Here is a 16,165-nt window from a genome sequence, read left to right as displayed (position 1 = left end):
CATCGTGGCGGGGGCAGCGCTCATAGGTACGTTCTAGGCGCTCATAGAAGGTATCTTTGGTCACTTCGTCCTTCTCTTCCGTCGGGGTGTGGGCGCAAATCAGCGATATGTTGAAGAACCTCGCTTTGATGCGGATTGTGGCTAGACGTTCATCCACCGGAGTGAATGCCAGGACTCGACGACGGAGTCTCTCTCCCACCACAAATCCCACACCGAATTTGCGCTCCTTTATATGGCCGCTGTAGTAGATGTCACAAGGACCCACCTTCTTCCGTCCTTGTCCCGTCCATCGCATTTCTTGGATTGCGGTGATGTCAGCCTTTACTCTTACGAGGACATCAACCAGCTGGGCAGAGGCACCTTTTAAATTAAGGGTCCGGACATTCCAGGTGCATGCCCTTATTTCGTAGTCCTTTAAACGTTTGCAGTGGTCATCATCAAAATTGGGGTCTCTCATCCTAGGCTGTTTTGTTCTTTTCATTGGGGGGTGTTTTTATGTGGTGGGTCCCAAACCCTACGCACAACCGCATAGGCGGGTTTCGCCTTCTCACTTTAGCTCGCCTCCAAACGGTTGTCTGTTAGCTACCCAGAGGATACTTGGTCTAAGACCGGAAGTCGTGAGCTGCTTGAGCCACATGTAAAAGAATCGTTCCTGGCCACTCCCAAGTGAATGACAATCAGTAACTTTCCTCACTTACGTGAACTTCTACATATGACTCCATCCTCCAAAATATTTACAAATATTTATATTCTATAAAAATTTGTATTTTTATAAGAAAATTTTTCTCAGTCCAATAATACTTTACCTTTGCTATTGTATTATATTTTTCACTTTACTTGTATTTTCATTAATGTGTCCCCAATTTGTGCCAATTAAACATTAGCGATATATTTTGAAAATTTTGTATGTCCAAGCCAAAGGCAACCGATTATGACAAATGAGTTAATACATATAATTAATTCGCTGGCTGCAGCTAAATGTCTGATTCCTTAACATTTGTTTGTTGTAAACGCTGAGTGTTAACGTCCTCTAGAAACTGTTCAACTTAACTCTGATATAGCGTAAGAATTATGTTCTATTCATACTGCTAAATCAGCATTTGATTGCGATAGAGATTACTATATGTTAACATGTATTTAAATATCTTCTAACACTGCTTTAGATTAATTATGAAGTTACAAATGTTGGTAAATATTATGTATCCTTGTTACTTAGTCACATTTCCATGTACTGATTTTAAAACTAAATATGTTTACTGTTTTTGTATTTACAAAAACATTACAATGGTTTAACAAGTTCAAAAAATATATTTAAATCTAGTATTTCAATTGTTTTTATATCGGTTTTGCAGGATATGCACAGTACGCCAAGGTCTCTCCAACACGCGTGACAATATGCCATTCTACAACTGGTATTTTTGCAAATAATGAAATCGTTATCTGTTAAAAAGATTATTTACTTATTATTATTACATAAGTTGCACATTTTCAAACGTACCAATTAAATTATGATTTTTTTTATAAAACTACTTAACATAATTAACCGACTTACGAACTTTATTAAAGAGTCCAAGCGCTTCGTCGCAACATAACGGTCTTAGTGATCCGTTAGGAGTTTTCCGGTTGTCACAATGGATTTGTCTCTGATCCATGTGCAGATTCTCTGCATCTGCGGAGATCTACCCCTCAACCTAACCTAACATAACTGTTATATGAATATTACGGTGCGGACGAATAATATGCGTTGATTGTTTTCACACAATTTAATTATTTCCCGAGTCATTTTGAAAATTATTTGTATCACAAAAGATCCTATTCGTACGAAAATAATATATGAACACAGCGGGCCACCCATATCATATTTGAACGAGTTTAAATTATCTGCAATGCCAACCACCTTACAGTAATTTCATTAAGATCAATTTTTATTTAAGTTATGACTTGCATAATCAGACGGAATAACGACTTGTTATGTTAGTCTTGAAATAAAACACAGAATGCCACAGGTTAAACTTTGGACTAAGTAGAATATTGAACAGTAAAGTTGTCTCTCGACTGAACTAAACCCAATCTCTACCAGATGCCCATTATTACCGTCTTGTTATGTGGTGCAGAAGCACGGACAATGATGATATCTGATGAGATGGCACTAGGAGTTTTCGAGAAAGAGGTATTGCGAAAGATTTATGGTCCTTTAAACATTAGTAATGGAACATACCACAGATGATGGAATGATGAGTTGTATGAGTTATGAGGCGTCATAGTTTAGTGAATAAAAAAACAGCAACTAAACTAGCTAGGTCATATTGTTCGAATGGATGAAAGCATTCCAGCTTTGAAAGTATTCAATGCAGTATCCGCCGGTACGGTTGTGTTCTATTTTAAAAAGTTTTGAAAAGGAAAATTTTAACATGATCGCAAATTTTTTTATGATTTTATGTATAACTCTCTTATACAATTTGTAATTGTAAACAATTGTCGTCATCATTAACTTGTTTAATAATAAATTGTGGGCACGGATACGGGACGTCCGGTTGACATATACGAAACCATTTGAAAAACACAAGATAACACCATCAGTTTATGTAAATCATTATCAATACGTTACCTTCCAATCCATTGCAAATTAAGCATTTAAGGCGGCCGGCAGCACAGAATTTAAACCAACTGCAATAATTTGGGCATTTTAACCGAATGCGCTAAAATAGCAAAGTAAATAATTGGTAGTCAAAACATATTAACATAACATAACCCATTTTTACCAATATAAGATTGAGTTGACGACGTATCTGTCGCTTATACACATTCGATTCTGCAGTCTTGCGCATTACCTCGAGAACGGTTTTTCTCTTTCGTAGCAACCTATTGTATAAATATAATATACGCTGCTTCTCGCGTTTCCGGTAAAAGTAACTACAAATAGTCCGTCTTATACGCATAAAGTAGTAGCATTTGTATATAAGTACGATAATTACTGCATTTGTCGCTGCTAGCTTCAAATAAAACCTGCGGAAAACAAGAAGTTTAAAATATCATTTCAAAATTATATAAAGATGCCAGACTTTTTCGGCAAAATATAAGGATTTGGCAAGCAAGACTCATTAGTGAGATATGTTGAAATCTTTTCATTAATATTGAAGTTCTTCAGAGTTCTACGAAGTAATCTTGCCATTAGTCCAGAGCCTTGAACCTGCGTGAAAAATATAAGGGATAAGGTAACATATTTTCAACATTTACTTATCTAATACTCTCCAAATCATTTAATAACGATATTTTATAAATGTAAATCATAAAATATACATATGTACTTATGTATGTTAAATGTATTTTTTTTTTAAATGAGGGTACTACTACTATTCAGAATCTGGATCCGATCACGGTCCAACCAACATCACATAGTTGTTTGTAATAGCGATCAATACTCGATGTATAGCGACAGTAATGAAAATTACGAAGAGCTGCTAAGAGTGGTAATCGAGAACAGTTAGATTTCTTTCGACATTATGGTAATAAGGATTTTAGAGTCCGTTCTCGCGTGTGCAAATATGCTGCCCGAAAAGTATTGCAGCCCATAGGTCCAAATATCCAACATGTTTCCTCATGGTAAATGCTTTTCTACGCTTTGCTTTACGCATTTACAATGAGTTATTTACCTGTTGCTAATATAATCTCAGCTCTCTCTCTCTAATATGACATCAGCCTTGTCTAGTTTCTGTTGAAAGTGATGGAGAGGCTCATAGATCTGTAAATAAGGAAGAGAATTCCATGGAACAAGCTGATAAAATCACAACATACCTACTGTAAGTAAAATAAAAATCCGGCAAAGGTCGCTATCAGACTTATAGACGCTGGGTACATGAAGGAAGGGTCCCAAACGGGAAACAAAGAGGTTTGGATTCATTCTGGCAATGCGCTTCAGGCTGGTTAAGGTGTGTGAAACTTCCTTATCAAGTGCTCTGAACTGCTTTCGCTTAACAAGATTCATATCGGCTTTATCATAGGTGTGCTCTCTGGACACTGTACACATAAGACTAGGGATCCTGGCAGATGCAAGCTGTTTGGAGGAAGGCGAGGTGGAATCATCTAAGCACTGTTTCCTCCAATGCCCTGCATATGCCCGACTGAGGTTGAAACACCTTGGTAGACACACTTTCGGCGTACCTAATGAATTGGCAGGATTTAACATTAGCCGACTCAAGAAATTTGTAGTTTCCAAGCGCTTTGTCGAACAGTGAGGGTCTTTATGATCCATTAGGATTTGTTTTGGTACCATAAAGGACAGTGTTTGTGACTGTCAAGTGAGATCTTCTGCAAATGCAGAGATCTGCCTTTTAGCCTAACCTAACATAACTGGGAAGTATAATTCTTTAGTTAAGGAACAACTAATTGTTAATCAATCACTGTGAAAGTGGCTTTAAATCAGTGGTCGGCATTGCTCTATCGTACCAGCAACGAATGAAATCGCAAAACTAATCCGCTTTGCAAATGTGTTTTTTTCACCACACTTATGTAAATGAAGGGTATGATGTTGTTTTGACTGAATCTATAGCTGTAAATTTGGAATAATTTGTAATTAATAGTATGTGTAATTTACCTGAAAATTAACTATGTGTTCTCCTTCTTGAGCATAAGTTATTAATGATTTGAATCGTATTATATTAAGTAAAGTAACGATAAAATGGTCAAGCATTAAGAAGAAGCATGCGGTTAGAATCTCCAACGAGAATTGAAGGAAATAGAAAAACATTGTCCTCGATTCATTTTCAGTATGTTGGCATGCACGCTCCAGGTCCACCACATCCTTTTTCTCGAACTAATTAAACGAAATATACTTATTTTTATCCTTATCAATTGTATTTACCGTTACCTTTGTTAATGGTAAAATTGTTGATTTTTTATTTCGTCCTCGCCGATCATCAACTTGCCGAAAGTACTCTGTTATATATACATTATCAAAATCTATTTGGCCTGAGTACTTTTTATGGTAAACTATCGCATCTAAAAGTAAATTCAACTTATAATAAAATAAAGATTTGGACAAACATTAATTTACCCATTATAACCTTAAAAAAAAGCAATGATAAGAAAATCTGAGTAATCCGCATTATTATATAAAATATTTTCTTTTTGGCATTAAATTCTTCCACTACTATGTCAGATATATTATTAGCACTTCTGGAAGACACATTTGGAATTGGTGCTTTTACTCTATAATGCACCTCTATTTGTGAATTATTTCTATAAAGTATATGCTGTGTATTATTCAGTTGAGTATAACTATCTCCAAAATTGACAGGCAGAACATCATTTGGTTTACAAAGATTGTCCGGATTTCCTAATAAATTCATGTGGCATATGAAATCGACTTGAAAAGGCCAACACAGTAAAGTTCGAACTATGCGGGGAAATGTTTTCTCACATTCAACCTGAGCCTTGAAAAATGCTTCACGGCAGCGTTTTTCGCCTTTTACTAACTGTCTTTTGCAACGGATTTCAAATTTTTTTGTATATGCCTTATGTACATGTTCTGCATTACCCATAATTTCCGCATTACGAAGAGATTTATTAAAATATGAATCGTAATCGGTTCTCTCAACCTCGATGTGAATTGGAAAAAGGACTTTATTCATTTTTTCAAATGACTTTTCTACATCAATTACATCATCTTCCATCGACGTTAATGTTTTTTGAAATGGTTTTGTCATAAGATCTAATCGGGTCTTAGTCAAATTGTATGTAAGCGTTGTGGCACATGCAAACAGTTGGACAACCTCTCCACCATTTGCAGCCAAATTAGTAATAGGACCTAAATTTAACAAGGGCATTATTCAAAAAAATAACACGGTTTTATTTACCTGTAATTATGTATGCGAAACTGAGAGCTCGCAAATAACTCCGTCCAGATTTTCCTGCCATTCCAATAAATATTAGAAAACTAATACATTTTATACTCGAAGTAAATAAAAACCCGAGCCCTATCGTGTAGATAATAACATATATCGAATTTAGAACCATTATATTTTACCTTCTTACCAACAAAAGCAACGATTATCGCCAATATCACCATTTCAGTTTTCCAAGAAAACTGGAAATTCAGCAGAAGTAACAGCCATAATACAGTCGCCACTAGAAAACCGACAAAACAACTGCAAATCTTTCTTGTGCATTTCCAATTTTCAACGTTGTGGCTTAACAAAATGCAGATTATTGGACGACATTTTTGAGCAAACAGTAAATAAAATTCTCTTATAAAATAAAACATTTTTTATGACACATATGTATGTATGTACAATATTTTTTAATATATTTTCAACAGTACATAACATAGATAGCTTTGCTATGTACAAAAATATATGATACAAAAAATATTTCTGTGGTTACAAGGGCTTACTGATAAAACTTGATTGAATGCATAACTGAGCTGTAGCAACAAATTTAAGCGCCAACTAAAAAAAAAAGATTAAAATTTTCTTTTCTTTCAGAAGATCAAGTTTAGCTGGTATTCCTTGCAGCTTATCATGAATTAATCCTCATTGTATCTACATATTATAAGATATCTACTTAGTTTATTAAATTTCGTAGTCTTTGTTGAAATCATATTTGTCATCAGTACTCGCCTCCAGGCTGAACCCATCAAGAACATTAGTTATTTGAGAAATTTTCTTTTCGTTGCGTGCATTCTGCTTCTTTCGCTTTTTAACTATATCCTTCATGTTTTTATTCAAAGCCTGATTACCTAAATAAGAATACAAGAAATACAATTTTATTATTATTACTGAAATGATTATATGTTCAATATAGAGAAAAATAAAATTATAATTAATACATTTACTATTTAATTTAACATAGGACAGATTTAATAGGACAGATAAATATTAGCCTTAACTTAAATATGAAGTGATAAAAATATCAAAGACATTTGTATCCTGGTTCATTAGTTACAGGATGTTGCCTATAGACAACAATTAAATTATTATAAATAAACTAAACATTTTTCTTATGACTGATTTATTTTAAATAACTCTCTTATCTTTATTTACTTATATAGTTCACGTTGTTTTAAAATAAAACAATTGTTTTTATGTTTTTGAACACTTTTTGTATAACTTTTTTCTCGAAACGATCTTGACAATTTCAATCAACGGAGAACGCCTACTGAATGAACACGTGCACAACTCATAATAGAAAAATTAACTGTAAGCTTGCACAACACATAACCTCCCCGAACTTTCACGCTTCTTCTCTGCGAGGAGCCTGGCACTCGCACCCACTAAATCCACGGCGACCCTTTTTACCAATTGGACGAAGAAGTACAGACTAAGTCTTAACATTCACGTCGATGGCACACCAATTCCGACAGTAAACAACCCCAAGATTTTGGGAGTTACATTTGACAGTCTGCACTCCTTCACTCCACACACGACTGCGATAGTCACTAAAGTACAGAGCCGCAACAAAATCCTCAAGTCGCTAGACGGTAGCACTTGGGGAAAGGACAAAGAAACGTTGCTGGCCACTTACAAGGCTATCGGCCGGCCGGTCGTAAATTACGCAGCACCGGTATGGTCGCCTGGATGCAGTGACACGCAGCAGAGGAAGCTACAGACGTGCCAAAACACCGCACTCCGAACAGCAACAGGATGTCTCTTGATGTCACCAATGACACACCTTCACAGTGAGGTCATTATGCTGCCTATTAAGAAGCATAACGATCTGCTTACCAAGCAGTTTTTATTGGATGTTTTCATAGAAATCACCCATGTAGTCACTTGCTGGAATCAGAACCGCCCCCTAGGTGCATCAAGAGATCATTCCTACAACACGTCGACGAACGCAATCCATATACCGACCAGATGCGGACTGAGACAGTTTTAGACACGCTCTAAGCTCCATTCACAGTGGAGCTATCAACACCTTCATTGACTCCCTTCCAGTGAATGGCGTCCTTGGAACCAAACTACCACCTATAGCAGACGAAGAGCTCGAGTTGCCACGTGAAACCAGAGTGACCCTTGCGCAACTTCGATCTGGATATTGTAGCAGGTTAAACTCCTACTTATCCAGACTGAACCCCGACATACAAAATACATGTCCCCCATGCAACGAGTCCCCGCATGATTCTAACCACCTCTTTGCATGCCCAACGAACCCTACTCATCTAACACCCCTTTCCATTTGGTCCAACCCTGTCGAAACAGCACGTTTCCTGGGCCTCCCGTTAGATGATTTCGACGACAACTAGATTTATGCTCTTCTTTTCAGGCATCTTCTTACGATGGGCGCGGCGCCGCCCTCTTATGGGTTTTCTTTTCAGGCAGGGATAGATAACCGCTACAACAACAACAACACATAAGTCTACATAATTGCAAAAAAAACTGCTGGTCAAAAAAATTTAAATAACGGTAATTAGAAACCGGTAAGGCAACATTGGGCATTAAAGGGTTAAGATCCTATTTCATAACATATTCATTTACCCACTATTTTTGATAAATATGGATATGGGTATTAAAAATTTACGATGGGCGCGGCGCCGCCCTCTTATGGATCAAAAACCATATCTCAGAAACTACTCGACAGATTCCAATGAAATTCGGTATATAATATTTTGATCTTGACACCCTGACGACACCGATGAAAACTGGGTAAAATTGGTTAAAAATCACGCCTCCTAATCATATAATACAATTTTGAATTCCATCTGATTTGTTTACTTTATAATATATACATCAAGAATCCAATGAAGATATCTGATTTAAACTTTACCCAAATAAGACACATTATTAGAAAAAAAGGATTTTTATAGAATATCTGAGAGTTTTACTCATACCTTCGGTAAATAATTACCCAAAGGCACTATAGTCCTCATATTCGATACCTGGGGCCGTGAAAATTTAACGACCGATTCGACAGGCGAGCGAGGCCACCACTGTATTTCCGAAGTTTGTAAAGTGAACGAATAAGATGCAATCCAAAATTGTGTTATACCATAGACAGACATGTAGTACATATCGTAGTGTGATTCGTAAACCATGTGTACTGAAAGCAAATAAATACCGCAGATGATGGAATGATGAGCTGTATGTGTTATTCGTGTGTTATTAATATATAATTAAATGAGTTGTTTTAATATTATTTTAAGTAACAAATAGCGAACAATGCTAAACTATTTATATACAATGAAACGGCTTTGTAGTTACAATAGAACGGCTTAACAGTCGAAATAAATAGTTTCAGGCCACCATATAGGACTAGAAAGAAACTATAGGACTATTTTGATGATACTATATTTTGAAGCAATTTGTAAGACTCGATTTACATCAGTAGGTATGTATATTGATATACAGATGATGTAGTTCTTTTTTAGGTGGTGAAATGTGCACATGTGTTCCATTCATACATCGTAGTACACCAGGAAATTCTGTTTGATTGCTTATTATTTTATTAGCATTTTGCTCTTCTACACTGTTAAATTTTTGATGGATTTAAAATGTGGCCAATAAGTATGCAAATGCTTTGTTTGATAAACCGAAATATCTTTCAAATTTATTTGAAACATTTTAATTTTTAGCGCACTTCACAAGTGGCAAATCCAAAGGGTTGGAATGATCTCTAATTAGACTTCGAATTTTTGCATAACAATTCATAACTATTCAATTTAGTTCTTTTCACATTTTAATTCAAATAAATTACTTTTGTTCACCTATTTGTGTTTTTAACTGCACAAATTGTCACTCATATTTGAACAATGCTGCCAAGTACTTTCAAAATAATTGTCATAAATGTAAACTCAGGGCTGTTATCTACATATTCTAGGATACTGAGATAAAAAACCTGTCGTAATATGAAATCTAGTTTGAGTAGCCAGGGCAAATACACTGGCGACTATTTTGCAGTAGCCTTACACAATTAGGGTGTAACTATAAACAATACACTGAAATCCTTCGAAGGAGTAAAGTAGCAATACTATTGTTGAATAAGATATTGCAAAGGAAATGATAAAGATCCTAAAAATTCAAAAAATTACACATTGAGGAGCATTATTATGATATATTATTTTGCAACATATCTACTATTAAATTCAATTTTAATGTATCTATTACCTTCTAAATTCATTACGGAATCTACTGTAGATGTATCATTTGTATCCATTATTTTCCTTTTCTTTTTATTTGGAATTTCGCTTTCATTCACTACGGGATGTATAGACTTTTTCGTTTCAGTGTCGTCAAGAGACATTTTCATTTCCACAGGTCCATTTGAAGTGACTTCCATTACTTCTTCACTTTTAACAAAACAATTGTTAAGTATTTCACTCTCCATAGCTTCAAAATTTTCGACTTCAAATTCGCGAGCATCAGATTGTACTATTGAGGCACTAACATGGATATCTTCTCTTCGCTCTGTTTCAGGAGGTTGTGTACAGTATTTAATTTTACCACTATTCCAATCATTAAGGACACTGCGGGCGGCTGCAACAACATCAGGTACACCTTTTCTTAAAAATTTACCTATAATAATAAATATATGAAAAATTTTAAGTACATTATATTCGTATATTTAAGCTTATTATTTCAACTTACCCATTCTCGCTGCCTTTTTAGCAAAAAATTCTTCGAAACTATCATACTCTGTAATATCATAAAGATTACAGAAGTACTGCTTACTCGCACGCTTTAACACACTTTCGGCGATAGTAAAAGGATCTTTAACGTCGCCCACACGTTGGACATTTTTTAATACAACTGCCTCAGAACTTTCTTTTCCTGCATTAGTAAAAACAATGCCCGGGCAATCAATAAGCTTTATTTTAGAATCAAGTTCAACTTCCTGCATGACTCTAAAAACGCGGAGAAATATAAAATGAAGTTTTAATTCAAATATAATTGATGAAACTTACTTTGTTATTCCGGGAGTGCAACCAACAGAGCACGTTTTGCCACGAGTTAAAGAATTTATTATAGAACTCTTTCCAACGTTTGGTATTCCCACAACCCCCACACGGATTGATGTTTTAATGCCTTTATTGCGGCAATAATTTCCAAGCATCGACATTAACAATTCAGCTCCTACACATACAGATCCTTGCAGAGCCTTTTCAGTTTTGGTTTGATTAAATTTTCGTCGACCCAATTTTGATGTCTGATCTTGAGTTGATGCTTTGAAAGCAGTAACTGGACCAAACCGACGAAAATACCGAATCCAATTGTTTAGATTTTCACGCGGTACCAAATCAGCTTTGTTTAATATTAATACTAAACGTTTATTACCCGATGCAGAGCGCACAGCCCTTTCAACTTCATTGCATCGAGTTCCCAGTGGATCACGTGCATCTACCACCTCTAAAACTACATCAGCATTCTGAATAACTTTATTGAATTCCTTGAAGTACTGCTTAAGAGATTGTTCCTTGCTGATAGATGGCCTATACTCCTTCTGTTAAAATATATATAAATTGGCTCATACCATCATACTGTTGAAATACTTCCAAAAAATAATAAATAAAAACTAAACTAAAACTATTCTGACTAAATTTTAATGAAATAAATCAGTAAAAATATGTTAGCGCCCAAAATATACATATATACATACGTGTAAATTGTTACATTTGCGAATTCATTAACAAACCTCATCAGCATTGTCCACGTGAGTAGAAGAATGAACGTCCTCCCGATTAGTCGCATCCACAACTAAATCTTGAAGGTTTTTGAATTTATTTTCCTTTTTTTGTTGTTTAAATGCCTCACGTCGTCGATTTCTTTCCTCTTCATTACGTTTTTTCGACTCCTCTACGTCTTTTAAAATCTCTTCTTTAAATGGACAAATGTTCGGTATTTGTATTAGCTTTTGCTTTTTGCCTCCTTTTTTAGGGTTTTTCTTCGTCTCACGACGCATTTTTCGATTGTGTTCGCGCACTTTCTTTTCAATTTTATGTTTTAGTCGTCCAGATTGTCGCTTTGACTTTTTGGCTAATATGAAATTAATTTTATAAAATAATAAATCTTAAAGTTTATTTAAAATACATACTTTTCAATCTTTTCAGAGCCATTGTCAATATAATATGGTAAACTTTGCTAATGATCTTCTCCACGTGAATATATCCAAAGATGCCAGATCTAAAAACACAATATTTAAAATAGTTATTATCGCAACATTAAGAAGTTACAAAATGTAGAATAAATTGGGTTTGGAAAATCGCAGAAACTTAAAAATCGTGAAACATGTACAACAAGATTAAACAAATTTTGATATCTTTACGAATTCGGAGAAACTTTAGTATACTATCCCAGGATTTCGGGGATAAAATGTGTATGGTTGGAAAGAGAAAAATTCTCCAGATTAAGAATATATATACATATATTAAAAAAAAGGAAAGTTCTTTCGCGTAAAAATGCATTCTGCAGAAAGCAAAAGTTGTGGAAAAAGTTAAATGTGTATTTACCGCAAATTTTAATTTAAATTATAGAAATTAAACTTAAGTTGTCATTTTTTAAACTTTTGTATACAATCTTAATCTGTAGAACCTCCTCATTCCAACCATATCTATTTTATCCCCCCGATAGCCTGGGATAGTATTCTAAAGTCGACCCACGAATTTCAAGTATTTTAAAAGCTTAGCTCAGTTGTAAAAAAAAATTGTATTGCTAATAATATGAAAAGTTCCACAAAAATTCGAGTATAAAGATTATATCTGCAATCCTATATATACTCAAAAATGGATACAAGAAAAAATCGATAACGAATAAAATTTATCCAGACAACGAAATTGCCAGAGCGTTCGATTACCAATATATTGTCGACGCATAACATATTGTGACGAACATCTCTGCAAGTCAGGCGAATTCTTCGGAAAAGCCAGCGAGCGGTACTAGCAGTTTCAATGAAGGTTTCCATGCGATTCTGAAGTGCGAATTAATAAAAGCACCCGAAGCTCTTGTGCACGTGTGATCATGCATACCTTTCTTGCACATTACATTGATGATTTAGCAATGTATATATATTTTTTGCACAATTCGGGGAATGATCTTGATACAATCACGGATGAAAGACCCAAAACAGCGAACCAAAATTACATGCGCACATTCTGTTTTTGGTACAATCATTTATATTGAAAATTTTCCTATACCTTCAAGAGTTCTACGCTGCTACCATAAGTGACACCAATTAGGTCCGTATGAGATTTGAAATATCTGTCAGAGAATGTAAAATATAGAGAAGGTTCAATTGCGGACCAGCGTGTGAATTGTCAAAAACTAACAAAATCCTATAAGCGAGTTTCATCACGGCTGGCTCGGAAGGAGAAATATTAACAGTGACACGTTAGCAGAGCTGAGTATTAAATGAAAAATATGCTCAGAGGTTTACATTTCTATTATGGACGCATGTTAGGTTTTTTGTTTATATGTTGATGCATTTATATGCTTGCTATATACAATTGATATGAAATTCGGTTTGCGGATATTTATGAATGCATCCACAATTGAAAACATTTCAAATTAGTTATGCCATTTCAGAGGCATATTTGTAAAAATGATATTCAAACGGACCCACATATTTGTGTAATGTTTTATAACAATATACATACGTACATATGCACTTTATATGTTTATATTTTTATACTAAATACATTTCGTATAACATTAAAATGAAATACATATTTCGTAACTTAAATTTACATATACATATGTATATTAAGCATTTACGTATGTGCATACATATATAGGTATGTCTTCAAAAATTCGAATAGTATCATTATCACTTATCAGTGAAGGTCATATCACCTGTGCGCGCATTGCTCTGTATGCATATACACACATATGTTTGTATGTCACTGAACAAACACACATACTTACATTTGCATATGCGTGCACGTAAATCTGCCAACCATCACAAAAAATCAAAAGCATTGTTCTACAAAAACAACGAGCGCCTCAAACGCATAAGCAGCATCACAAGTCAATATGGCAGCCAATCAACGAAGCCAAATTTTGTAGTAAATACAACAAAAACATTTTCATTCATGAACGCAAGCGCACATTCACTTGGCAAAGTTGCTTCATTCATAAAAGCAACGCCATACACATCTCCCCGCGCATACGCATGTCCACAAACGTCTTTTCGCGACGATGACAAAAATCATAAATTGAAGATTTTTCTAATGATCCATCCAGAAGGAAAATTTGCAACATCGCAAAAACCTAGGTACAAAAATGGCAACATAGCCCTTGAGTCGATTTTAAATATTTTTCAACAAAAATTCTTTGGCTGGCAAAAATTTATGTCGATATGTTTGCATGCTCATACATATCCATACATATTTACGACAAGCCGATTTTCTACCAACAACACAATGTTGCGTCGCTTTGGCATTGCGCAGGCGGCCATCAATTTTTCGACACATCGAGTTTTACAGGGCCGCTTCAAGTGATCCCACCGTAATAATATTTGCGCTTAATATGTATGTACAAATATTGAAGTATTAATTGGTTGTCTATATAATTAAATGCATTTTAATATCTGCCAACATATTAAATCATGTTTAGAATAATTACTATTGATCTTTTAAAGAAACAAAGCATAAAACTTAAAGACATTTTATGTTGGACATCTGGGCCTCTTTGCCTGCGTACGCTCCACATTCCTTACAGCTCTTTGACATGAACACAAAAAAATCATAAGCTACGGCCATTCGTCGTTGTCCGTGGCAACGAAGATCTTATATGAAGCCATGAGTAAACATATTTATTTACATACATATATTGAATGTTGACAAATTGACATATAGACACAATTCGAATGGTTCTTTTGATATTTGTTTACATGTGCACACATGTAATTACGAATGCGCGTACGTTTATCATTTTGTGATAATATACATATTTATGATATTATGTGACGTTTTAATGACTAAAGTAAATAAATGTAGTATTATTATGTTACATTTAAATAAGAATATAAAATAATTTAGGTTATTATATATTGTAAAGCATTACATATGTATGTGCGCATGTGCCTTCATATCAATTATCAACAAAATATCTATAAATTATATACAAAAAAGTCATATGCGCATTGTATATAGGCAAATATGTAAGCGTACATTTCCTAACATAGAAATTAACACACTTTTTCTCATTTAACACTGCAAACGCTCAATTCTGCTATTTTCTAGCCCTCTGATGTTAAACAGTGGTGAAACTTCCTTATAGAATTCTGTGGTGAAACTCGCTTATAGAAACGAGTACCCCTTCGAAAAGCAAACCAGTGTGGCCATTAGCCCGCCGTGAACCTTCTCTATATTTTACATTCTCTGTATCTGTATGGCAAATGAATTAGAATTTAAGGCAAGATAATATTAGCTGTCATCGATTGGTCACTTCTCTGCTCGCTATCTTTGGGCGCTGCTCGCCTGTCAAAAATTTTACATGTGAAAGCAACAACAAAGATATCTAGTTGAATTCGTGCTGGAGAGTATGCGAATACCTCATTAAAATTTCTATCGTCGCTTGTTGAGTGCTATCGAACAAACTTTCTAAATTTCCATACAAACTGGCAACACTGAAATCGATTGTATATACGGAAACGCGACTAACATTGGCAAACCCATGCACTGTCTGTTTTGAATATCGATGTCAGGATAAATCTGGCAAGTTATCGATTTCGATTGTCGATTCTAGTTTATTCTAGCATACATGTTCGTCACACTGCCCTCCACTTAAGTCTGATCGGCTCGATTAGAGATACTTCCAGAACCAAATGCTGCAAGTTCTGGATGAACCACCTTCAATTTATTCCTAGGTCTTCCAGACCTCCTTTTGTTTGTATGCGAAACATCACATCACTTATCCGTTGAACAACCTGGTATGGTCCTTCTCAACTGCATTGAAATATGGGATACAATCCTTTCTTCCGTTGTTGGTTATATAACAACACCCAATCTCCATCCACAAATCCTTTAGAGTTCATTGCCTTGTCGTATTTTGTCTTCATTTTATCACTCATGATTTGTGTGCGCTGTCTCACCATAGCATGGATTTTTCTCATCTCGTCTTCTAGGACACTGTTGGCTTCCTTAACAGTCTTTCCTCCATTTGCGTTCATTCCAAGCTTTAAATCAATCGGTAACCGAAGATGAATACCAAAGATTATCTTTGCTGAAGTCTGCCCC

The 16,165-nt window shown here is 35.0% G+C and overlaps 2 protein-coding genes across 11 annotated transcripts; both read right to left on the bottom strand.

Annotated features, from left to right (window-relative positions):
- Nucleotides 1–1,248: 1,248 nt before the first annotated feature.
- Nucleotides 1,249–6,262, bottom strand: LOC105220426 (protein sneaky). Of its 8 annotated transcripts, none has more exons than XR_008471016.1 (10): nt 6,034–6,262; nt 5,856–5,975; nt 5,054–5,806; nt 4,868–4,998; nt 4,595–4,813; nt 3,063–3,190; nt 2,763–3,006; nt 2,609–2,699; nt 1,553–1,696; nt 1,249–1,440 (listed from the first exon to the last, which is right to left on the bottom strand). XR_008471016.1 is itself a non-coding variant. In XM_011196860.3 (9 exons), the coding sequence occupies exons 1-9, from the start codon at nt 6,260–6,262 to the stop codon at nt 1,280–1,282; spliced, it is 2,076 nt and encodes a 691-aa protein (XP_011195162.3). In that variant the 3' UTR covers nt 1,249–1,279. The 8 variants fall into 8 exon arrangements, 4 of the variants coding, with proteins under 4 accessions (XP_011195162.3, XP_054085526.1, XP_054085534.1 ...); XR_008471017.1 differs by having other exon boundaries at nt 1,553–1,691; XR_008471015.1 differs by lacking the exons at nt 1,249–1,440; nt 1,553–1,696 and adding exons at nt 1,888–2,149; nt 2,219–2,376.
- Nucleotides 6,263–6,279: 17 nt separating this feature from the next.
- LOC105220425 (guanine nucleotide-binding protein-like 3 homolog) lies at nt 6,280–12,745 on the bottom strand. 3 transcript variants are annotated; one of them, XM_054229575.1, is made up of 8 exons: nt 12,590–12,745; nt 12,025–12,113; nt 11,626–11,966; nt 10,898–11,433; nt 10,581–10,837; nt 10,101–10,508; nt 8,828–9,036; nt 6,606–6,736 (listed from the first exon to the last, which is right to left on the bottom strand). In XM_054229575.1, the coding sequence occupies exons 2-8, from the start codon at nt 12,044–12,046 to the stop codon at nt 6,722–6,724; spliced, it is 1,788 nt and encodes a 595-aa protein (XP_054085550.1). In that variant the 5' UTR covers nt 12,047–12,113; nt 12,590–12,745; the 3' UTR covers nt 6,606–6,721. The 3 variants fall into 3 exon arrangements, with proteins under 3 accessions (XP_054085545.1, XP_054085550.1, XP_054085551.1); XM_054229576.1 differs by lacking the exon at nt 12,590–12,745 and adding an exon at nt 12,536–12,557; XM_054229570.1 differs by lacking the exons at nt 8,828–9,036; nt 12,590–12,745 and having other exon boundaries at nt 6,280–6,736.
- Between the last annotated feature and the right edge of the window lie 3,420 nt (nt 12,746–16,165).

This window comes from Zeugodacus cucurbitae, chromosome 2, assembly GCF_028554725.1.
Source record: "Zeugodacus cucurbitae isolate PBARC_wt_2022May chromosome 2, idZeuCucr1.2, whole genome shotgun sequence".
Taxonomy (NCBI): domain Eukaryota; kingdom Metazoa; phylum Arthropoda; class Insecta; order Diptera; family Tephritidae; genus Zeugodacus; species Zeugodacus cucurbitae.
Note: the sequence above shows the minus strand (reverse complement) of the source record. Positions and strands in the feature narration are given on the sequence as shown.